At 42.4% G+C, this 21,503-nt stretch overlaps 1 protein-coding gene across 3 annotated transcripts in view; it reads left to right on the top strand.

Moving 5' to 3' along the window:
* Positions 1-278: 278 nt before the first annotated feature.
* The window catches only part of SCN8A (sodium voltage-gated channel alpha subunit 8), a gene marked incomplete at both ends in the record, with an annotated part of 135,092 nt that continues 113,867 nt past the window's right edge, over positions 279-21,503 (top strand). For all 3 annotated transcript variants that reach the window (XM_080705436.1, XM_080705435.1, XM_080705434.1), the window contains one exon: positions 279-554. In XM_080705436.1, the coding sequence (XP_080561562.1) occupies positions 279-554 (276 nt within the window). The remainder of the gene's footprint in view (positions 555-21,503) is intronic.

Below are 21,503 nucleotides of genomic sequence, written 5' to 3'. Positions count from 1 at the left end.
AGACTCCTGTCTTTCCATCTTCCTGGCTGATCATTCCCCGGAGGGGAAACTACGAATGTCACCTGGTCTGTTTGTGCCACGGATTTTCCGAAGAAAACAGAACCAAGTCATGGGAGACACTGTGTTGCTAAGGTTGTGAATAAAGGTCGAGAGTGAGGTGGTTTAGTCTGTTCTCTTTTTAGAGTGTGATTGATTAATGCTGTCTGTGTTGCTGTTTCTTGCAGAGCTGACCTGTCCTGGACGCAGCATAGCTAACGAAGCTGCTGCAGGATGAGAAGATGGCAGCGCGGCTGCTCGCACCACCAGGCCCTGATAGTTTCAAGCCTTTCACCCCTGAGTCGCTGGCAAACATCGAGAGGCGCATTGCCGAGAGCAAGCTCAAGAAACCACCGAAGGCCGATGGTAGCCATCGGGAAGATGATGAGGACAGCAAGCCCAAGCCAAACAGCGACCTGGAAGCAGGGAAGAGTTTGCCTTTCATCTACGGGGACATCCCCCAAGGCCTGGTTGCAGTTCCCCTGGAGGACTTTGACCCATACTATTTAACGCAGAAAGTGAGTTGGAGGAGGCGCAGCAGCAGATTCCCCTTTCCTAACAGGCTTCGGGAGATGGGAGAAGGAGCTATGGCTTTTTGGAGTAGGGAGAAATAATTAGGTCTTGTTTCAGTTCTGACTTTCTGGGATTTCTTTTCTGTTCAGTTGCTACTAAGACTTGTTTGTGGATCTTTTTTCTTGTTAACCTTGTTAATAAGAATTCTGGTTTTGGCTCCAGGACAGGTCAAAACGAGGACAAGCTGGCCGTGGTGGTACATACTTATAATCCCAGTACTTGGGAGGTTGAGACAGGAGGATCACAGGTTCAAGGTCAGCCTCAACTACTTTGTGAGGTCCTCTGCAACTTAGTGTGAGCCTGTTTCAAAATAAAGAAAAAAAAATAGGGCTTGGGATGTAGCTCAGAGGTAGAATGCCCCTAGATTCCATCCTCAGTACCAAAAAAAAAAAAAAAAAAAAAAAAAAAAAAGAAAAAGAAGGAAGGAAGGAAATAGAGGCTGGGTGTAGCTTAGTGGTAAAGCACATGTCTTGTATGCATGAGGCCCTAAGTTCAATACCCAGCACAAAAGAAAGCGAAGGAAGGAAGAAAGGAAAGAGATAAGAGGACATAACTGAAACAGGTCTATTTCTTTAGAAATAGAAATAGATGAGAAAGTAGAAGATGTTATAGCCCTGTGGAGTCTCTCTGACACACATATTTGAAATTCTGTCTTTAGATATAAAGATGATATCACTGTCTCACGAATGACGGCTTTGCCCTCTTGCCCAGCCCCTTTTGTGACATTAGAGCATTGCTGCTGGGCATAGGAATAGAATAGAGTAAGGCACGTTGGGTGAAGGAGGACTCCAGGTCTTTAGTCTTGATACACAGGCACCTGGATGGATTCTCATAGCACAATTGGTTCTATTCTTCCCGCTGGTGAGGACCACAGGTGAAGGAAACACCAGTCTTCATTTGGCCAATAAATATTTGACCAAACTTCGGTTTCCTTTTTTATGGTTATTTTCTGAAACAAGGCAACAAGTGGAAAAACAAAACCTAGATAATGACACCACACACACAGGGGACCCCCTCATTGCACAGATGCTTTTTTTTTTTTTTTTGCAGAACTGGGGATGGAATTCAGGAGGGGCATTCTACCTCTGGGCTACAAACTAAGCCCTATTTTTATTCTTTATTTTGAAACAAGGTCTCACTAAGTTGCAGAGGGCCTCATGAAGTAGTTGAGGCTGTGAACCTACAATCCTCCTGTGTCAGCCTCCCAAGTACTGGGATTACAAGATGCACCATTATGCTCAGCTAACAGATGCCATTTAAAGAATTAGATTCATTGGTCTTTCCAGCTAAGGGGGTAAATGAGTTTGTATAATTATATATTTGTAATATATAAAGCTTAACTAAGCTATCTGTGTTAACAAAATTGCCCTTATACATTACCCTTTATAAATTGCTTTTTAGTCTTTCAATTCTGGAAGAAATTTAAGCTTCTTCAGCATGATAATGGGACAGGAGTAAGAGATTTATAGTTGTGGCATTTTTAATTCAGGACAACTAACGCAGTTGAGACATTCTCTACACAAAATGGCTCTTTACCATGTACTTCTTTTATAGCTCAGAAGAGCTACATGACAGGAAAATGTGGAACCAGTAGTCTAAATCACCCAGGTTTAAGAAACAAATCTTGATATGACATAAAGAACAGTAGACTGGAAATAAGACATTTTGGTTTTACTATAATTCGCCATGCTTATTATTTACATTGTTCACTGTTAGTGCATAATTCAAGCTACCACAAAGAACTTACGGGGAAGCTGGGTGCAGTGGCTCATGCTTGTAGTCCTAGGTACTTGGGAGGCTAAGGCAAAAGAATCACAAGTTTGAGAACAGCCTGGGGAAACTTAGCAAGATCCTATCTCAAAATAAAAATTCAGTAAAGGCCTTAGGCTATAGCTCAGTACATACTCAGCACATGCAAGGCCCCATGCTCAAACCTTAGTACTACAAAAAAAAGAAGGAAAATTAATAAATGAAGAAAAAACTACAAAGCTAGGGAAAGTATTTCACACCTGTACACCCAGTACTTGGGGGGCTAAGTAAGATGGGAGGATCACGGGTTTGAGGAGGCCTCAGCAATTTAGTGAGATCCCTTAGCAACTTAGTAGGACCTTGTATCAAAATTTTAAAAAGGGGAGGGCTGGGGGTGAACATCTGGGTTCAACCTCAAGTACTAAATAAATAAATAAAAATTTAAAAAAAGAAAAGAAGTAAAAAAAAAGTTCACAAGGTGGCACATGCTTGTAATCCCAGCATTTGGGAGGTTGAGACAGGAGAATGTGGTTTGCGAACAACCTCAGTTACTTAGTGAGGCCCTTTACAAATCAGTGAGACCCTGTTTTTGAAGTAAAAGAATAAAAAATAGGGCTGGAGGTGTAGCTCGGAGATAAAATGCCCTTGGGTTCTATCCTCACTACCACCAAAAAAAAAAAAAAAAAAAAGAATTCTTGATTTTAAGCAAATCATTTTCTCTCTCTAGGCCTAAACTACTTATTTTTCCAACTAAGACAGGAAAACGAGTTTTTTTTTTTATTGGTGCACTGTATTCATATATCATAATGGTATAAAGAAAATACTTTTGTAGACATACATGCACACATTGCCCAGTTAGCCCCTACCCGATCCCCACCCCGTTCCCTCCCCATCCCTCCTTTTCATGCTTGGCTTAGTGTTTGACATCTAGTTTTATAGCAATTTATCCAATATTGACAAAGATAATCTCACAGTTTCATTTGTCTGATACCAAGCTTTTGATGACAATATTTCTTTTTGCTTTCTTTCTTACCAGAGAATTTTTTTCTTTTTTTTTTTTTTTTTAGGTGAAACTATCATACATTTATTTATTTATTTTTCAGAAAAAAATCTATCCTGATATGGAATATGGACTCTAGATACCCAAAACAATCTCGAAGAACAAAGCTAGAAGATGTATATTTTCTGATTTCAAACCATATAAAGCTACAATAATTGAAACAGTGTAGTACTGTTATAAAGATAGATATATAAACCATTGAAGTTAAATAAAAGCCTAGAGATAAATTCTTTCATATATTGTCAAGTTATTTTTGACAAGCTTTCCACGAACATTTGGTGGAGGAAATAATATTTTAACTAAATATTGTTGAAAAATAATAATTACATGAAAAATAATAAAATTGGACCCTTACCTAACATATTTACAAATATTAACTCAAAATAGATAAAAGACCTAAGTATAAATCTTAATACTATAAACTTTTAGAAGAAAATCTGGGTCATAAAACCTCACAACATTGAAATTGGCAGTGATTTCTTGGATACGATTTCAATGGCGCAGGCAACAAAAGGGTAAATAAACTCCCTAAAAAATAAAAAAAATATTGTATATCCAAAGACAATGTAAACAGAGTTAAAAGTTACTGATAGAATGGGATAAAATATTTCCAATGCTATATCTGAAGGTATATTAATATTCCAACTAGACACTCCTAAAAATTAGCAACAATAAAAGCAAACAATATAATTTAGAGATGTGTAAAAGACTAGCATAAATAATGAATCTCTACAGATAACCAGTCTTAGTTGTCTGTTGGAGGGAAAATCTTGTTTCTCTGGTTCTGGTGTGTGCTACCTATTTCTTCTTTGTCGTTAATCTCTTTGAGTATTTTCTCTAGCTCTGGTTTTGAAGACATAAATTCCTTCAGTTTCTGTTTGTCATGGAAGCTTCTTATTTCCCCATCTAATTTGGTAGAAAGTTTTGCTTGGTAGGAAACTTTTGGCTGGAAGTTGTTTTCTTTCCGAATTGGGAATATGTTACTCCAAGCCCTTCTGGCTCTCATAACTTGGTTTGGGAAGTCTGGAGTGATTCTAATTGGTTTGCCTCTGAATGTCACTTGGCCCTTTGTTTTTGTTGCCTTTAAGATTCTCTGCTTGGCTTCCACATTGGTCATTTTGACAATTATGTGGCGTGGGGATCCTCTTCTCTGATCCTGTCTAAAGGGAGTTCTATAAGTTTCCTGGACCTGTGTATCGACCTCTTGCTCTATGTCTGGAAAATTTTCTGATATTACTTCCTTGAAGAGATTGTTGATCCCTTTGGTTTCATTTTCTTTTCCCTCCTCTATTCCAATTATTCTTAGGTTAGCTCTCTTAAAATGGACCCATATTTCTTCAATGTCAGATTCCTGCTGTCGGATATTTTTTTTCTAAATTAGAAACTATGCGTTCATTTTTTGAATAATCATCTTCTAAGAGCGAGATTCTATTCTCCATGTGGTATAATCGGTTGTTTGTACTTTGAATTGAGGCCTTTACTTCATTAATTTCATCCTTTATCTCTTTTTGGCTCTCTCTGAATTCTTTTCGAAGCACCTCTATTATTTCTACAGTTATTTTCCTGATTTGATCTTCTAGAAATCTCTGAATTTCTGTTTTATCAGGTTCTGATGTTGTGGGGTTGTGGGCATTTATTGCTCCAGTGTTATTCCTCTTTCCCATGATTTCGGAAGTTTGTACCTTCTCTGGGTTCTTCCCTTGGGTCACTACAACTTCACTTAAGGTGCTCTGTATCTCAAGTCTGTGGTATCTTGGTCACCATTACTCCTTTACTGGGTTGTATCACAGAGTCTCAGACCCAGGGAGTCAATAGAGGCAGCTTTAGACCATGGAGGGGTGCCAGGTTGGGCGTTCTCCTATGGTGTGATATCTCTGCCACCGCCACTCCCCCACTGGGTCAAGTCCCTGGGAGTACAGTACTGGGATTTCTCCTCTAGGGGCCACAATTTGACTCACTGTTGTTGAGTGCGCAGATGGAGCTGTAGTGGACTCGGTGAATTTGCTGCTGCTGCCGCCGGTGGCAATATGGTGCCGCTGTCATGCCCTCGGCCGTGAGGCTGGCGTATTTCTTTTCTGTTTTTTTGCTCTGCTCTGAGTCCCTGCAGGGTGTGCTGAGCCCAGCCTCTGGGAGCTTTAGATGCTCCCTGCACTGAGAAATCTGCCAAATTCCTCCCGGCTGATCCGCAGCGGCTCACCTCGGCTCACTGTCTGCCGCTCCTCTCTGGAGTCTGGTGGGCTGTTGAGTGTGTTAGTCTGGTGCCGTCCGGTGAGCTTGCCACTGCCGCCAGCAGTAAAGCGCTGCTGCCGCATCCTCAGGTGTGAGGCCAGCTTATCTCCTCTTTGGTTCTGAGCTCCGTTATGAGTTCCTGTCCTCTCTGGAGCCTGGTGCTGCAAGGGAAAATGGCGCCCGCCGCTTCGCGCCGAGGCTCCTACTGCAGCACTGCGGTCTGGTTTCTTTCTGGTGTCTCGTTTTTCCAGCCCTCTTTTTCTCTGTCCCTTGTAATTACATTTTTTGTTTCTCTGCTGATGGTGTTTTCTGGCTATGGAAGGCGCTGATTTTGTGGTAATAGAGATTGGTTGTTAGTGGGGCTCATAAGCCCCGCAGACTCCAGAGAGGAGTGGCGGACAGCGAGCCGAGGTGAGCCGCTGCGGATCAGCCGGGAGGAATTCGGCAGATTTCTCGGCGCAGGGAGCATCTAAAGATCCACCGGTTTTCAGAGCCAGGTTTCCCTTTCGTACCTTTCCCCTTGGTTCCTGCCCTGTTGATAGCCTCTTTCCATTTCCAGTGCCCCAGATTTCAGTGGCCTGGCATGTGAGTGAAGACTCTGCAAAGACATGAGTCTCTGGCCCTATCCTTAGATAGGCCAAATTGTTATTGACGACTCCATTAGGAGACTGGCTTAGCTTCATAGAAAGTCTGACTTCAGCCTTTGGCCTTACCACAAGGGCAGACTGTTCCTGGAAAGGATAAACTTGGTAATGTTTTTTGGTACTTTAAAAAGGTTTTAATATACTATCATGCAGAAAAATTTATAAAACATATATAGCTTAATGATTATTATTGAGCAAACACCATGTCAAAGAGCACTGCTAGCACTTTAGAAGTGCTTATTGTATTGTATTTTATTTTTTAAAATTTCTTAAGGTATTGGGGATCTCAAACCCAGTGCCTCATGTATGCTAGGCAAATGCTTTACAACACTCAGCCCCATATGATACTTCTTTCCTTCGTCCTTCTCTCTCTCTCTCTCTCTCTCTATCTATCTCTCTCTCTCTCTCTCTCTCTCTTTGTGGTACAAGGGAATTCTTCCATTGAGCTATACCCCCACATCATTTTTTTTTTTTTTTTTAAATAGGGTCTTGCTAAGTAACTGTATTGGCCTCAAACCTGCAAGGCTTCTGTCTCAGCTTCACAAGGACTAGGTTTACTGGTATGCACCATATCTGGCTCCTATAGTACTTTTTTTTTTTTTTTTTTTTTTGGGGCAGTACTAGGGATGGAACTCCGGGGCATTCTACCTCTGAGCGACACCCCCAGCCCTGTTTTTTTTATTCTTTATTTTGAAACAGGATCTCACTGAGTTGCAAAGTGCCTCACTAAGTAGCTGAGGCTGTTCAAGAGCTGTAATCCTCCTGTCTCAGCCTCATGAATGCTGGGATTACAAGCATGCGGCACCACACCCAGCTTACTGTACTTTTAAATAAGGGATTTTTTCAGTTGATTAAAAATAATGGGCTTGAGCCAGGCATGGTGGCGCCACGCTTGTAATCACCGCATTTGGGAGACTGAGACAGGAGGATCGTGGTTCGCAGACAGCCTCAGCTATGACTAAGTGAGGCCCTTTGCAACTCAGTGAGACCCTGTTTCAAGTATAAAGAATAAAAAATTGGGCTGGGGGTGTTGCTCAGAGGTAGAATGCCTCTGGGTTCCATCCCAGTACTGCAAAAAGAACGGCGGGGTGGGGGGGCTTGGTCAAATTTACTCACAAATCTTCACTGGCATTCCTATTACTTCTTACTAACTAGACCCTGCACTGGGCTAAATTAGCAGGGCCTCTTCTTCAAGGAAGCACTTTGGGGATTAATTCACACACCGCATAATCATAAGGGTAGAAATGACGATAAGAGGACATTCCTTTCTGTTTGTCTTTTGAGGGCCTTAAATAATTCTTGACAAAATATAAAAGTAGAATCCTGTGTCTTTTCCTCAGGCCTCATTTCCTGGCTGATTAGTCTGCCCTTTCTGTCACCCTCATAGGACTTGTTTCTCCTGTCCTTCCCTCTTTCATTAGCAAGTAAGAAAGAACCAGTTCTCTATTATTAAAGGTCCTGGCCCTAGAAGTTGTGTCCTGCTTTCAAGGTGCTGTTTTTTGTCCCAGTCTGGTCCTGGCTTGGCCGTCCCAAGCCTCTGAGGTCCTCGTTGGGCTCCCCACTGACTTTCCCAGCTGGTCCCTGACACAACCTGGATTCCTCAGACCTTCAGTGCTCCACGTTCTTATTTTCTTTACCTCCTGTACCTTTTTTCTTTGTCTTTCAGTGTTGGTTACAAATATTTGAATTTAAGAAACATTTAAGTATTTTTATTTATTTACTTTTTTAAATAGGTACTATACTTACATGGTTAAAAAATCCAAAGGTATTTGGTAAGAAAGCCTCTTTTTTTTACACCTCTTTATTTGCCTGTTTGCTCAGCTCCCTGTACAGGTAACTGTAGTAAGGTCTTCCAGAGTTTCTTTATGAATGTGCAAGCCAAAGCAAATATGTATTTTCAGAAACTTGAACTCTCCTGGGCACCTTTGTTCTTGCTTTACTTCCTACTATTTTCTTAGGCCCATTGAAGTCTTCATGTTAAAGTTAATTTTTGTTATTTGTTTTCCCTTCTTTCATATGGAATCTTAAGTTTTATCAGTGTCAATTCTCAATTCATTCCCCCCTCATTCAATTTTTTTAGTGAATCAAATCAAGGACTTTTTTCTCTGCTGTTTAAAGGGTTTGTCTGTCACTTCAAAATGCTTTCTAGCCGGGCGTGGTGGCGCACACTTGTAATCCCCGCGCTTGGGAGGCTGAGACAGGAGGATCGCACAGGTTCAAAGCCAGCCTCAGCTACTGAGTGAGGCTCTCAGTAACTTAGTGAGACCCTGTTTCCAAATAAAAATATAAAACAGGTCTGGGAATATAGCCCGGAGGTAGAAAAGGCCTCTGGGTTCCACCCCCAGTACCACCAAAAAAAAAAAAAAAAAAAAAAAAGATTCTTTTTCTAATGAAACATTTTTTTATTGTCCAAAATGAACTAAACTCTAGAGGGAAGAAAACTGTTCACCAATATGTTTCTTTTTTCTTAAAGGATTAGTTTCTTAAAGGAGCTAAGGAGGTGGGTCAGGGAATAGGCTTCCTGTTGTTTTATTTTGAGAGGGCTGGTAATTTTTATCAGGGTTACTACTCCTCTGGTGGAGCTTTAGGACTTTATAAGATGCGTTTAGGTAACAGCTTCTACCTGTAAGAGAAACTGATGGGGAATACATACCAGTTTGTGTAGCTTCATATAAAATGTGATTATTTTATTCAGCAAGCATTTCTTGAGTGAAGCATTCAGATTTCTTTGTGGAAACAAAGATTAAAAGTCCATTCTTTACCCTAAAGCAGCTTGTAATGTGGTAACATATAGTATGGTGTCACTTTTGACAAGAGGACCCTGGGAAGATTTCATGGCAAGAGTAGTTGTTTTTTTTTTTTTTTTTTAATCACTGGGCACATGCCTGTAATCCCAGTACTTGGGAGGCTGAGACAGGAGGATCAAAGGTTCAAGGCCAGCATACTGTAACTTAGCAAGACTATCAAAAATAAAAAAGGGCTGAGGGTACAGCCCTGTGGAAGAGTACTCTAGGTTCAATTTGTAGTACCCCTCCACAGTAGTATTTGAATTAGGCCTTTGATTTTAGAATTGAGGAACAAACTAAAATTTTCTAGACAGAGAACATATGAGCAGAGGCCCAGGGACAAGGGTATAGGACAGCTAAGAAAAAGCCAAGTGGGCTGGGAATGTGGGTCAGTGGTAGAACGCTTGCCTGGTGTGTGTTGAGGCCCTAGGCATCTAATCTGATTGGAAGAGAGAGCTGGGGCCAAGTCATGGAGGGCCAGAAATTTGGTCTTTGCGTGTTAAACAATAGAGTTCTGAGGGTATCAGATGGGAGGAAGGACATGTGGTTAGAGCCGACTTAGGGAGGTAAGTGTGGCAAAGACTTGTTGGGTGGTCCTGAGGGAGAGAGAGACCAGCTGTGAAGTCACGTGGATCTGAGTTACAGTGAAAGTGGAAATTAAGGAGAAGGGATGTATTCATGAGATAGCAAGATGGATTGACAGGATTGTGTGATTGATTGTGGAGGTTTAAGGAAGGATTCATTCATTCCCTGGATAATGTGATAAATTGCCATGAAACATTTTCTGTGTGGTCAGGCTCTGTTCCTTGTCCTGGAGAACAAAACAGACAAGCTATACATGCTCTTAGAACTAAGTTTTTGTTAGGGAGAGAAGTATTAAACATGTTAAAAAAAATCATTACAGAAAATGGTATATGGGTTAATTAAGATAATATAGTCCAGCCTTGGTCAAGGACTTCAGAGGTTCAGGGAGCTCTTACAGACTAAACTTTGAGAATACAGAAGACTTAAAGGCTATATGTTTTCCCAAATAGTGTCTTAAATAGCAAGTATCAAATGATAATTTTAAAAGGATCCATAATGCAGATATTCTGCATTGTTTTAAAAGCCAATGCTGTTGACTCTGTTGAGAGAATTTGCCTGTATTAAATTTTTACATGGGCCCGAGGCCAGTACATTTTACATCAGTTGGACTGTAGGAGTGCCTACAGATAAACCTAGCATTTTTCTCCTGAAAAGAGCCTCCGGTCTTCTAAAGTCTTTTATAAGCACTGAGTTGTGATTCCAAAGTTCTGAGTAACATATGTATGGAAGCTAGCTTTTACTTAAATTCTAGGATGTGTGTGACTAGCTCAGTCTTAAAATTCCACTACTGGGTAGTTTTAGGAACTAGTTTTTGTTGCCTCTATGGAGTATATCATGACATCTTATTTTAATAAAAATTGAACTGTTGAGTGGAGTTATCTAATAATGACCATCTAAATGTTAGAGACTAGCCAAGCGTGGTGGCACACGCTTGTAATCCTAGCATTCGGGAGGCTGAGACTGGAGGATCACAGTTTGTGGCCAGCCTCAGCTGCTTAGTGAGGCCCTCCAAAACTTAGTGAGACCCTGTTTCAAAATAAAGAATAAAAAATAGGGCACGAGGTATAGCTCGGATGTCCCTGGGTTCCATCCCCAGACGCCCCCCCCACACACACAAAAATAAATGTTAGAGACTATCTCAAGATTACAGTCTTGAGATATTAATCATTTTTAACAATAATTAACCATATTTTAAGTTCTTTTAGTCAAGGAAAGTTAGCCTGTCATCCTTATACAGAGAGATGCTTCTCTTGTTATTTCCAAATTTATGTAAAAGTTGTGATTTCTCATAGACAGCCCTGGTTGGTACAGGTTAAAATTAGGAATACCCCATTAAATGGCAGTTTTTACCAACTCTGACTCTAGCAGTAGATTTTTGATACAAGCTTTGACAATGCACTCCTGTTCCAGACACTTTGTTAAGGCTGCAAAGTTTGGCCTATGGAATCAAATTTGAATAGTCTTTTTTTTTTTTTTTTTTGGTGGTGATACTGGGGTTCTGGAAGCCCTTCTACCTCTGGGCTACACTCCCAGATCTATTTTTTTTGTGTGTGTGTATTTTTATTTGGAAACAGGGTCTCTTAAGCCAGCACGGCTGGCTTCGAACCTGCACAATCCTCTTGTCTCCGCCTCCCAAGCGCGGGGATGACAAGCGTGCGCTGCCACGCGTGCTGTTTTTTATTTTCAGAGTAGAATGCCCCTCTACTGTTGGAGGTCGAGCCTCTCACTTGCCTCTGACCCTGGGGCTCTCTGCCACCTCTGGACGGCTGTGCTCTTGGTTATCTGCTGTCTTTCCTATGTTTGCTGTTGCTCCCTCTTTTATTTGCTCTTCCCCTCAGTCTATGGGTATGTGCAAAGCCTCTCCCATTCTCACAAGCACTCGCATCCCCAGCTAATCTAATCACTTCTCATGCCACTGAGAACTGGGAAGAGGGGCTTGTGGGTGCCACCCATCACCTCCCAGCCTAGCTCTGCATTCTTGCAGCTGACTCCACTTACCTGTCATGACATTCGCAGGATGAGGTCTTCCAGAGAAGTTAAGATCGCAAATCAAGTATTTTTGAAGGTCTTATTTCACTGAACCTCTCTGCTGTGTTTAACAGTGTTGTTAACTGGCCCCCCAATTCTTGCAGAGTTTTACTTCCGTGGCCTGATTTCCCTTATATTGTAGACTTTTCCCCTTTTCTTCTTCATTCCCTCCTGCTTTCCCTTCAGTGTTTGTACTCCCCAGGGCTCAGTCCTTGGCCTGTGTTCCTCTCATTTGGCAGTCTCCCTGGGTTGGGTGAGCTCATCCTGTCTCTCCAATCTGGAGCACATCTCCAGTACTCAGTCCCTTCCCAGTTGCCTCTGTCTGAACTTCCCACAGGTGACCCATCATGTTCAAAATGGAGCTCTATTTCTCCCCTCAAACCTCATCTGCCTTATCCTAGTTGATGGATGACACCACCAACATTCTAGATAGTACTGTTGACTCCCCACTTTTCTACAGTCTCTGAGGATTACCGGTATCACAGAGATCTCAGTATAATAATGCACATTTTTTAAAGTAAGAAAAATGATGGCTCCGAAACACACTTGTTCAAATTCCCCTCAACGAATATGTGGTAAAGGCAGGTTTCAGGACCAGGGATCTGTGAATTTAACATCTGTGGCCTTTCTACCTTACTATGCTGTCTGTGTAGAATGTATTGCAGAGAGATAGTTTATTTTGTGTTTCTACTATGATTTTTAGGGCATTTTTTGTCATTTTGCATTCCCTCAATAGGAGATTGATATATTGGTATTGTAATTTTTATAGTTCATTTGTTTCATGCCATATCTTCAGCATAGTATCCTGGGGCATAGAAAAAGTGAGAAGGGCAGGTGTGGTGGCACATGCCTGTGATCCCAGTGCTTTGGAGGCTAAGACATGAGGATCACAGTCTTGAGAACAGCCTCTCAGCAACCTAGGGAGACCCTTTTGCAAAGTAAAATAGGTCTTATAATATAGCTCAGAGGTAAAATGCCCCTGGGTTCCATCTGCAATACTACAAGAAGAGGGAGGGAGGAGGAGGAGGGGAATGAGGACGAGGATGATGGGAGGGAGGGAAAGATGAAATTTCAAGCCAATATTAATGAACTTTTAGAGGCAGATGAGGTAAGGGTAGAAAAGTGATCATACAGTTTCATTTGGGCACTTAGCAAAAGGATGGACATAATTATAGAATAGTTGATTTTAGCTGTATTCTTTGTTCATGTCCCAGAGATACATTCCATACATTTAATAAGCATGTATGAACCTCATATTAGGTACTCTGCTTATGAAGCTGAGAAAGTCCCATAGCTGGTACAGTGAGAGACAGTGATATGTAAATTAAAATAACAGTATTCTGTGTAAGCTTTTCTAATCGCAGTAAGTAAAGTGTTGTTGGTATATACAGAGGGAAGGGCTGTTTGGGAGTGTTGAATAGGGCTTTCTTTAGAAGAGAAGTAGCATTTTTTTTTTTCTTTTTGGTACTAGAGATTGAACCCAGGGGCATTCTACTTCTGAGCTACACCTCCAGCCCTTTTTTATTTTTTTATTTTGAAACAGGGAATCCCTAGGTTGCTAGGCTGGTCTTTAACCTGCGATCCGCCTGTTTCAGCGTTCGGAGTACTGAGTTATAGGAGTGTGCCACCACACCCAGCAGGAAGTAGTATTTGTCAGGATCTTAAAGTATTAAAGCACTATTATTATTATTATTATTATTATATTGTTGTTATTATTTTGGTGGTACTGGGGTTCCTAGAAATCCTTCTACTTCCAGGCTACACTCCCAGACCTATTTTTGTATTTTTATTTGGAAATAGGGTCTCTTAAGCCAGTGCACGGCTGGCTTCGAACCTGCGTGATCCTCCTATCTCCGCCTCCCAAGCGCAGGGATTATAAGTGTGTGCCACCACGCCTGACTTAAAGCATTATTTTTAAAAATTCTCTTGTTGGATAAGATGAGAAAGAGAGGTTGGGTGTGAAGATCAGTATGTCCAGACATGGGAAAGGTTGGATTTGGTTGTGACTGGAACACAGGGTGTGGTTTAGTAAGAGGAGGTAAAGCACGAGAGGCAGGTTGAATCCCAACATGTACATATTGAGCAGTTTCTGTCTTCTCCTACATTCGGCTTCCCAGGCCCAGAATCACCTCGGGACCCATCCTGAGCCTTGCGGCCCTGCAGATGCCTCCCGAGTCCTCTGCATTCCTGGTCTAGCTTGTGCACAGCGTCCCCTAGCTTCTGCCCAGTGTGTGGATACTAGTTAACCTTGAGCGCTCCCCTCTAGAGCTGTCACACTCATCCCTGTTTGGGGCCAGAGGTGGCAGCTATGTGTGGTAGCAGCAGCAGAGCCTCATATTGACTGCTGGCCACTGCGTTAAGGACTTTCAATAATTTTCCTTTAATCCTGACAACAAGCTGATGAAGTAGGTGCTACCAGTTATTATCCTTGTTTTATCAGCAGGAAAACCGAATCTTAGCAACCTGAAGTAAATTGCCAACGATTATGATAGTAACAGTGTCCAGTCTTGAATCCAGGTCTCTCTGGCCTCAAAACCTCTGCAGCTTTCTGAGAGAGAGGCGAGTGAGAATAGAATCTAAAATATAAATTCGTATGCTTTACGTAAGAAGCCTGCATTTCGTTCTACGCCAGAGCAGCTGCAGTCTGTGTTACCCTTAGAGGGTAAAGGGAAGGAGGTCGAAGAACAGTGAGAAAGAATGGCCTTGGCGGAGGCCCAGACCTGCCCTGCCTGGGGAGCAGCGTCTGCTGGCTGAGCATAAAGCAGGTGCACAGTGAGTGCCGCTGTTCTGCCAGCTGTGGCTTCCTGTGACCAGGATGTAGGCAGGAAGAATGCCAGCTGCTCCAGATGTGGGTTGGAGGGCATGGGGTTACCAAATGCGGTGCATGCAGAAGCACCTGGAACATGAGTAGCCACAGATTACCTTAATCCGCCTCACCTGTGGAAAAGGCCACTCAGCTGCTGTGCTCTCTGAGGCACCTGTGGGCTATTCTATCCTGTGGGCATTAAAGGGATCAAGCAGAGGAGATTCCTGCATTGATATGGGGGTTGGGCAAGGTGGCTTGGTGTGAAAAGTTGCCTAGAAGCCAGGAATTCTGGACCCTAGTTACTCCTGCTGCTCCTACTGCCCAGCTCTGGGACCATCGCTTAGGCAGAACACTCAGCGCTTGGCTTTTTGTTTCTACAGTGATACGCTAGATTTGACTGAGAGTTTCAAGGCTTTTTTTCTTTTTCTTTTTTTCTTTTTTCTTTTTTCTTTTTCTTTTTTTGGAACTAGAGTCTCACCATGTTGCCCAGGCTGGTCTCTAATTCATGAGTTCAAGTGATCCTCCTGCCTCAACCCCCGATTGGCTGGGACCACAGACTCCTACTACCACACCTGCCTAGAAGCTTCTTAAAGTTGCGATGTGGCATGATAAGTAAGACTGGAGGCTTTGAAATTAGACTCCTTGGTTCAGTTCTAAATCTCACCACTTACTAGCTATGCAGTCCCAGGCAAGTTACTTGCCCTCTCTGCCTCAATTTCAGCATCAGTAAAATAGTACCTACCTCACAGAGGGGTTGCTATGAGACAGTTAGATAAAGCATCTTAGAAAGATGCCTGCCACATAGTAAATACCTAATAAACACTGAATGCTACTATTTCTTCAAGCAGACTCATAAGTAAAATTATCAGTGATCAAAAGAATTTTTAAAAATAGGTTTAGAGCCGGGCGTGGTGGCGCACGCTTGTAATCCCCATGCTTGGGAGGCAGAGACAGGAGGATCGCGCAGGTTCGAAGCCAGCCTCGCGCGCTGGCTTAGGAGACCCTGTTTCCAAATAAAAATGTAAAAATAGGTCTGGGAGTGTAGCCCAGAGGTAGGAGTAGAAGTGCTTCCAGGAACCCCAGTACCACCAAATAAATAAATAAATAAATAATAAAATAAAATAGGTTTAGAGAGGTATCTTGCTTTGCTCTCAGTGTAATCAAATAGACACTTGGACGATGAAGGCTCTAAATATTCAAACAGTTCAAAAGTAAGTGTAAATGTAGGGGGAAAAAAGTTTTGCCTGAGTCCTCATGCCCCATGTTAGTTCTGTGTTCCTATGGGCAGCCGGGTCATACCAGGACACAGGTATCCTGGAAATGTAGCCCAGTTATGCATTTGCTGGGTCCTTCCTGGGACACACTGAGGCCATATAACCTGCATCGTGAATTCACTGGAGTCCACTAGGCAGATTAGCATTGTGACCTCAAGACACTTCAACATGATGTAGCCGTTTTGACTTGAACTGCTTCATAGCTTATTGTAGAATTTGTTTAGACTCTGCTTCATATTTTCTTTATTAAATAAGAAAATTTTGAGCTGGGCTGGTGGTGCATGCTTGTAATCCCAGCATTTGGGAGGTCGAGACAGGAGGATCACAGACAGCCTCAGCTACTTAGTGAGGCTCTGCAATTCAGTGAGACCCTGTTTCAAAATAAAGAATAAAAATAGGGCTGGGTGTAGCTTGAAGATAGAATGTCCCTGGGTTCCATCCCCAGTGCTGAAAAAAAAAAAACCCAAAATTTTGAAAGAAAATTTATTTGTAGTCTGCTGGCTATATGTATAGTTGCTCAGAAGTGAATGCCAAATTATTGTTGATTAGTGGACAACTGGCCAGTTGTCTATTTGAAAAGACTTACATAGGTCTGAGAAAATAAGGTATTTATATAAGGTTCAAGCAGACAAAAATTTAAGGTCAGAGAAGTTAACTAAAAATGAGATGGCCAGGTAGTCACAGAGAGCAAAGCAGCTAAAATCTAGGGTCCAGATGCTGGGAGACAGTCTTAAGTCAGTGCCAGTAGCAGTTTAGCTAGATGGTCTCCCAGGGTCTTAGTTCCCAGGTGCCCTATTCTAGTTTAGCTAGATGTCTGAGCCCTTTGGTGCTCATTAGAGCCAGGTCATCAGATGCCTACAGGTTTCTTTTGCCCTAATTGAGATGATGACCCCTCAGGAGGTGCAGAACTTGGCTGAGTGGAAAGCTGCTCCCCTGGCCATGTGTCCCACAGCAAACCAGGGCCAGATCATAAACACTTCTCCAGGAAGCTGTCCACTCTGATGTGTTCCACCCCTGCACGGAGTGCTCTGCTGCGTAACATCCTTTCACACGCGCTGTTGTTTTAATCTATCCTCTTTGTACAGCTGAAGAAAATCCCAATTTTGGGGTGGAGGTGGGGACATGCTAATAAGTGGGTCACACTGTAGTACTATACTAGCTGTATATGTTTGTGGATAACTGTCTGCAGCATGCTAGGATTTGTTTGGTATATATGAATGTGCTTGTTCCTGGCTGCACAGTGTCCCTTCTCTTAATTGCAAGCCCCAAAGACAAGACATTTCACCCCAAGTTAACAGTGGCAATGGTGTCCTACATCAGGTGCACCAAATTCCACATGTCTAATTAGAAATGAAAAGCCTGTGCTTTTCGGAAGGTTTTTTTTATGCCGGCATAACACATTTATTAATATTCCATGCCATAATGTGTTAAGATCTGTTCCACTGCTCTTAATGGGCCTTGTGCTCTACTATAGTTACTGACTGTTGTTATAAACTGATATTTCCCTTTGGGCAGTAAATCATTGTCCAATTTAAATTTCCCTTTATCTCATTTACTTCATGAAGACCTAATTTAAGACCGATTAGGTAAAATACTGTTGGACTTTATGGGGACCAAGTGATTGTGACTTAGAGTGTTCTTGTAGAAGTCTGAGGCTTGCCATCCTTCCTGCTCTAGCTGGGCTTTGAAGGCTCTGGCATTGGAGCAGTGTTGAGCAAGTGATCTCCCACAGTTGAACAGTGATGACAGAGGTTGAATCAGTCATACAGATGGCTTAAAATTTAATTACATATATATTTTAAGTCAATATACCACCAATCATACTATTCATTTTCTCAGCATGTTCACTAGTCTCTGGAGAGCAGAGGTTAACAGTAGGGAAGACAGCTGGGTGTGGTGGTACAGGCTTGTAATCCTAGTACTTGAGAGGCTGAGACAGGAGGATCGCAGATTCAAGGCCAAAATCAGCAACTTAGCAAGGCCCTACACTACTTAGTGAGACCCTGTTTGAAAATAAATAAAATAGGGCTGGGGTGTAAGAGGTAAAATGGCCTTGAATTCATTCATTTTCTCTCTGTGTGTGTCTCTCTGTCCATCTCTCTCTCTCTCTCTCTCTCTCTCTCTCTCTCTCTCTCTCTCTCACACACACACACACACACACACACACACACACACACACACACACACACACACACACACACACACACACGGCAGCGGCACTGCAGGGAGAAGCTTTATGTGATGGATGCAGTTCTGCCATGGAACTGCTCCCTGCTGCCCCCTGCTGACGAAATATAGTTGTCAGTACAGTATCAAGCCCTTGTGTCCCCCACTTAACAACTAATCTTAGAGAGCAAAATAACACCCTGAATAGTTCTACTAAGAAGTAATGTAAAGAATAAATAATGGTAGCCTTTATCTTCAAAATTATGACATGCTAAGCTGGGCGTGGTGGCACACGCTTGTAATCCCAGCATTCAGGAGGCTGAGACCAGAGGATTGCAGTTTGCAGCCAGCCTCAGCTACTTAGTGAGGCCCTCGGCAACTTAGTGAGACCCTGTTTCAAAATAAAAGAATAAAAAATAGGGCAGGAGGTGTAGCTTGGAGGTCGAATGCCCCTGGGTTCCATCCCTAGACCCACCAAAAAAAAAAATTGTGACATGCTACTTTGTTGCACTTCATCTTGGATGTTCTCTGAGGTTTGGAAATTATAGCATCACAGATACCAGAGCTGGAAAGGACCTGGGTACACCTACCTCATTTTATAGATGAGGAAAATGAGATCCAGAGAGGTGCAGTGGCTCATCCAGGCCATTCTGCTGGTAGAGGCAGGTAAAGGAGGACCAGATGTTTCAGGACAAGAGCTGAGTTGATCTGGTGGTCCTTAAGCCTGGTGAGCACAGATCCTCCTATTCCCCCCCACCCCCGTACACCCACTTAACCAGAACCTCTGGGGTGAGACTTATCTGAATTCTTTAAAAGCCACTCTGTTGATTCTTATGCAGCCAGTCTGGCCTTAGTCAAAAACTGGTATTAATGTATCTCACAGGCCAGATCAGCTCTACCATCTGTTTTGGTGTGGCCTGTGAGCTAGGTGGGGTTTTTATATTTCTGAAGAGTCAGGCATATATCCATGAAAATCTGTTGCTTGTTTACACATTCTAATGCTGCCCTGCACCATGGTGCAGATGTGAGTTGTTGCAGCAGAGACTGCGGTGGTCTACACAGCCTACAGCACTGGCCACCTGTGTGCTGACAGATGAAGCTTGCTGACAATGGGTGGATTCTCTCCCCCACACAAGCACTGCCACCCACACTAGAGTCAACAGGGAGCCCTCTAAGCTTTAAGGACCACATTGTGCCAAACACAGAATTTGCACATAAGTTATCTGTAAACCTAATTATTTTAATAACAAAGTATGTTTTATTGTAATGCAAATTGTTATTTTAAGTGTGAAGGATTTGCTTTCATTTCAGGGGACTTAGTGTGGACTACATATTTATTTCTCTTTGAATACAGAAAAGATCTGATTTATGAAGATACAAGACATAAATACTTAGAAAGGGGGTGATGATAGATTATTTTTATTTCTATGTGTAGCCTTCAGTACTCAAATTATAAAATTTCCACTGAACTCATAAAAGGTTCCTAATAGAGCCTTTCTATTTAGATATTCATAGTAGTTTTTTTGTTTTGTTTTACGGTTTTCTTCTTCTTTTGGTGGTACTGGAGATTAAGCCAAGGAGCATTCTGCCCTGAGCTACACCCTCAGACCTATTTATTTTTTTTATTTTGAAACAGAGTCTTGCTAAATTGCTGAGGCAGTCCTAGAACCTATGATCCTCCTGTCTTAGCCTCTCAAGCACTCGGATTATAGGCCAACACCACCGAGCCTGGCCTTTTTTTTTTTTTTTTTTTGTACTAAGGATTGAACCCAAGGGCTTCTATTTCTGGCTATAGCCCAGCCCCATTTTATTTCTTTTTAGTTTGAAAGAGGGTCTCACTAAATTGCAGAAAGACTCACTAATTTGCTGAGGCTGGCCACAAACCTGTGATCCTCTTCCTTCAGCCTCCCAGGTAGTATTAGAATTATAAGCTTACACCACCATGACTAGGGTTATTTTTTGTTGTTGTTGTTCTAGGAGTTGAACTCATGGGCATTCTACCTCAGAGCTGCACTCCCAGTGCAATCTTTTTTTTTTTTTTTTTTTTTTTTTGTGGGATGGAACCCAGGGGCATTCTACCGCCGAGCTACACCCCCAGTCCTATTTTTTATTCTTTATTTTGAAACAGGGTCTCACTGAGTTACAAAGGGCCTCACTAAGTAGTACCTGAGGCTCTGGCAAAACGTGATCTTCCTGTTTCGGCCTTCTGAATGCTGGGATTACAAGAGTGCTTCACCACGTCCAGCTGTATTGTTTTGAAACAGGGTTTCCCTAAATTGCTGAGGGTCTTGCTAATTTTCTGAGGCTAGCCTTGAATCTGCAATCCTCCTGTCCCAGCTTCCCAAGTACTGGGAATTACAGGCATGTGACACCACACCTGGCTAAATCTATAGTTTGGGGTGTGTGTGTGTGTGTGTGTGTGTGTGTTGCTGGGGATTGAACTTTTGGCATTCTACCTCTGAGCTCCACCCCCAGGTGGATTTTTTATTCTTTATTTTGAAACAGGGTCTCACTAAGTTGTGGAGGGCCTCACTAAGTAGTTGAGGCTGGCCACGAACCTGCGATCCTTCTGCCTCAGCCTCCCAAGTATTTACAAGCGTGTGCCACCAAACCCGGCTTCATCGTTTTTTAACTCATTAAAGTTAACTAGTTTCTTTTAGGATTATCTCTTTCCCACTTGCCAAACTCATTGCTGAACGAATTCAGAATGTTAGCTACCTCTTAATTTCTCTTTAACCAAGTTGTAACAGTATCAGTTTCCTCTGTCTTCCTTTTCTTTTTCCTCTTCTCCTTTTCTCTTACCTCAGACAACTCAAGCATTTGTTCTTTAACCAATCAACAAACATTTATTGAGTGCCCGCTGCATGGTAGGCTCTGTGGGCACTGCTCCTGCAATAGGAAATAACCTCTGTGGACCCTAGACCCGAATTTTTATTAGGACAAAACTAAAAGATGAGAAGAGCATGTTGCTTTTTAAAATGTTGTTGCTTGTCTCCTAAGGCAGGTAGGCGAGTTAGTAAAGGCGTGACTGGTGTGTTTTAGGTCCTGGGACATGAGCCAGTGCTCCTTTCATAGCCGCTTAGTCACTTTATGCGGTGTACCCCAGGGACTCGAATTTCCCATTCACTAGGGAGTCCATCCCCCACACCAGCTTCATTCTCTGCTATACAGCCACAAAATTGTCTTCTCCAGCTACAGTAAAAGCTGTAGAGGTTCCAAGCTCAGCATAATACGCTGCTCTTTGCTGCATGATCTTTGTAAGTGGTGTCCCTCTCCTGAGTTTTGTAAGATGTATAGAGGTTAATAATCTGTCTTTTGCGCATACTTCACAGGAGCATTATGAAGTTGATGAGGAGGTTATGTGAAAGGCATCTGCATAGAGTGAGTTGCTATAGAAACACAGAGGGGTACAAATACTTCAGAGAGGAGGTTTTGGGAAAGTCCTGGCCTCTTTGTTTCTTTGGGAAGCCAAGAATGGAAGAGCCAGCTGTGTGTGGTGGCACACTTATAACCCCAGTACTTGGGAGGCTGAGACAAGAGGATTGCAGGTTCAAGGTCAGATCCAGC

The sequence above is a fragment of the Muscardinus avellanarius genome, assembly GCF_963383645.1.
Source record: "Muscardinus avellanarius genome assembly, chromosome: 11".
Lineage (NCBI taxonomy): Eukaryota > Metazoa > Chordata > Mammalia > Rodentia > Gliridae > Muscardinus > Muscardinus avellanarius.
The sequence above is the reverse complement of the archived record's forward strand: the minus strand, read 5'-3'. Positions and strand labels throughout refer to the sequence as shown.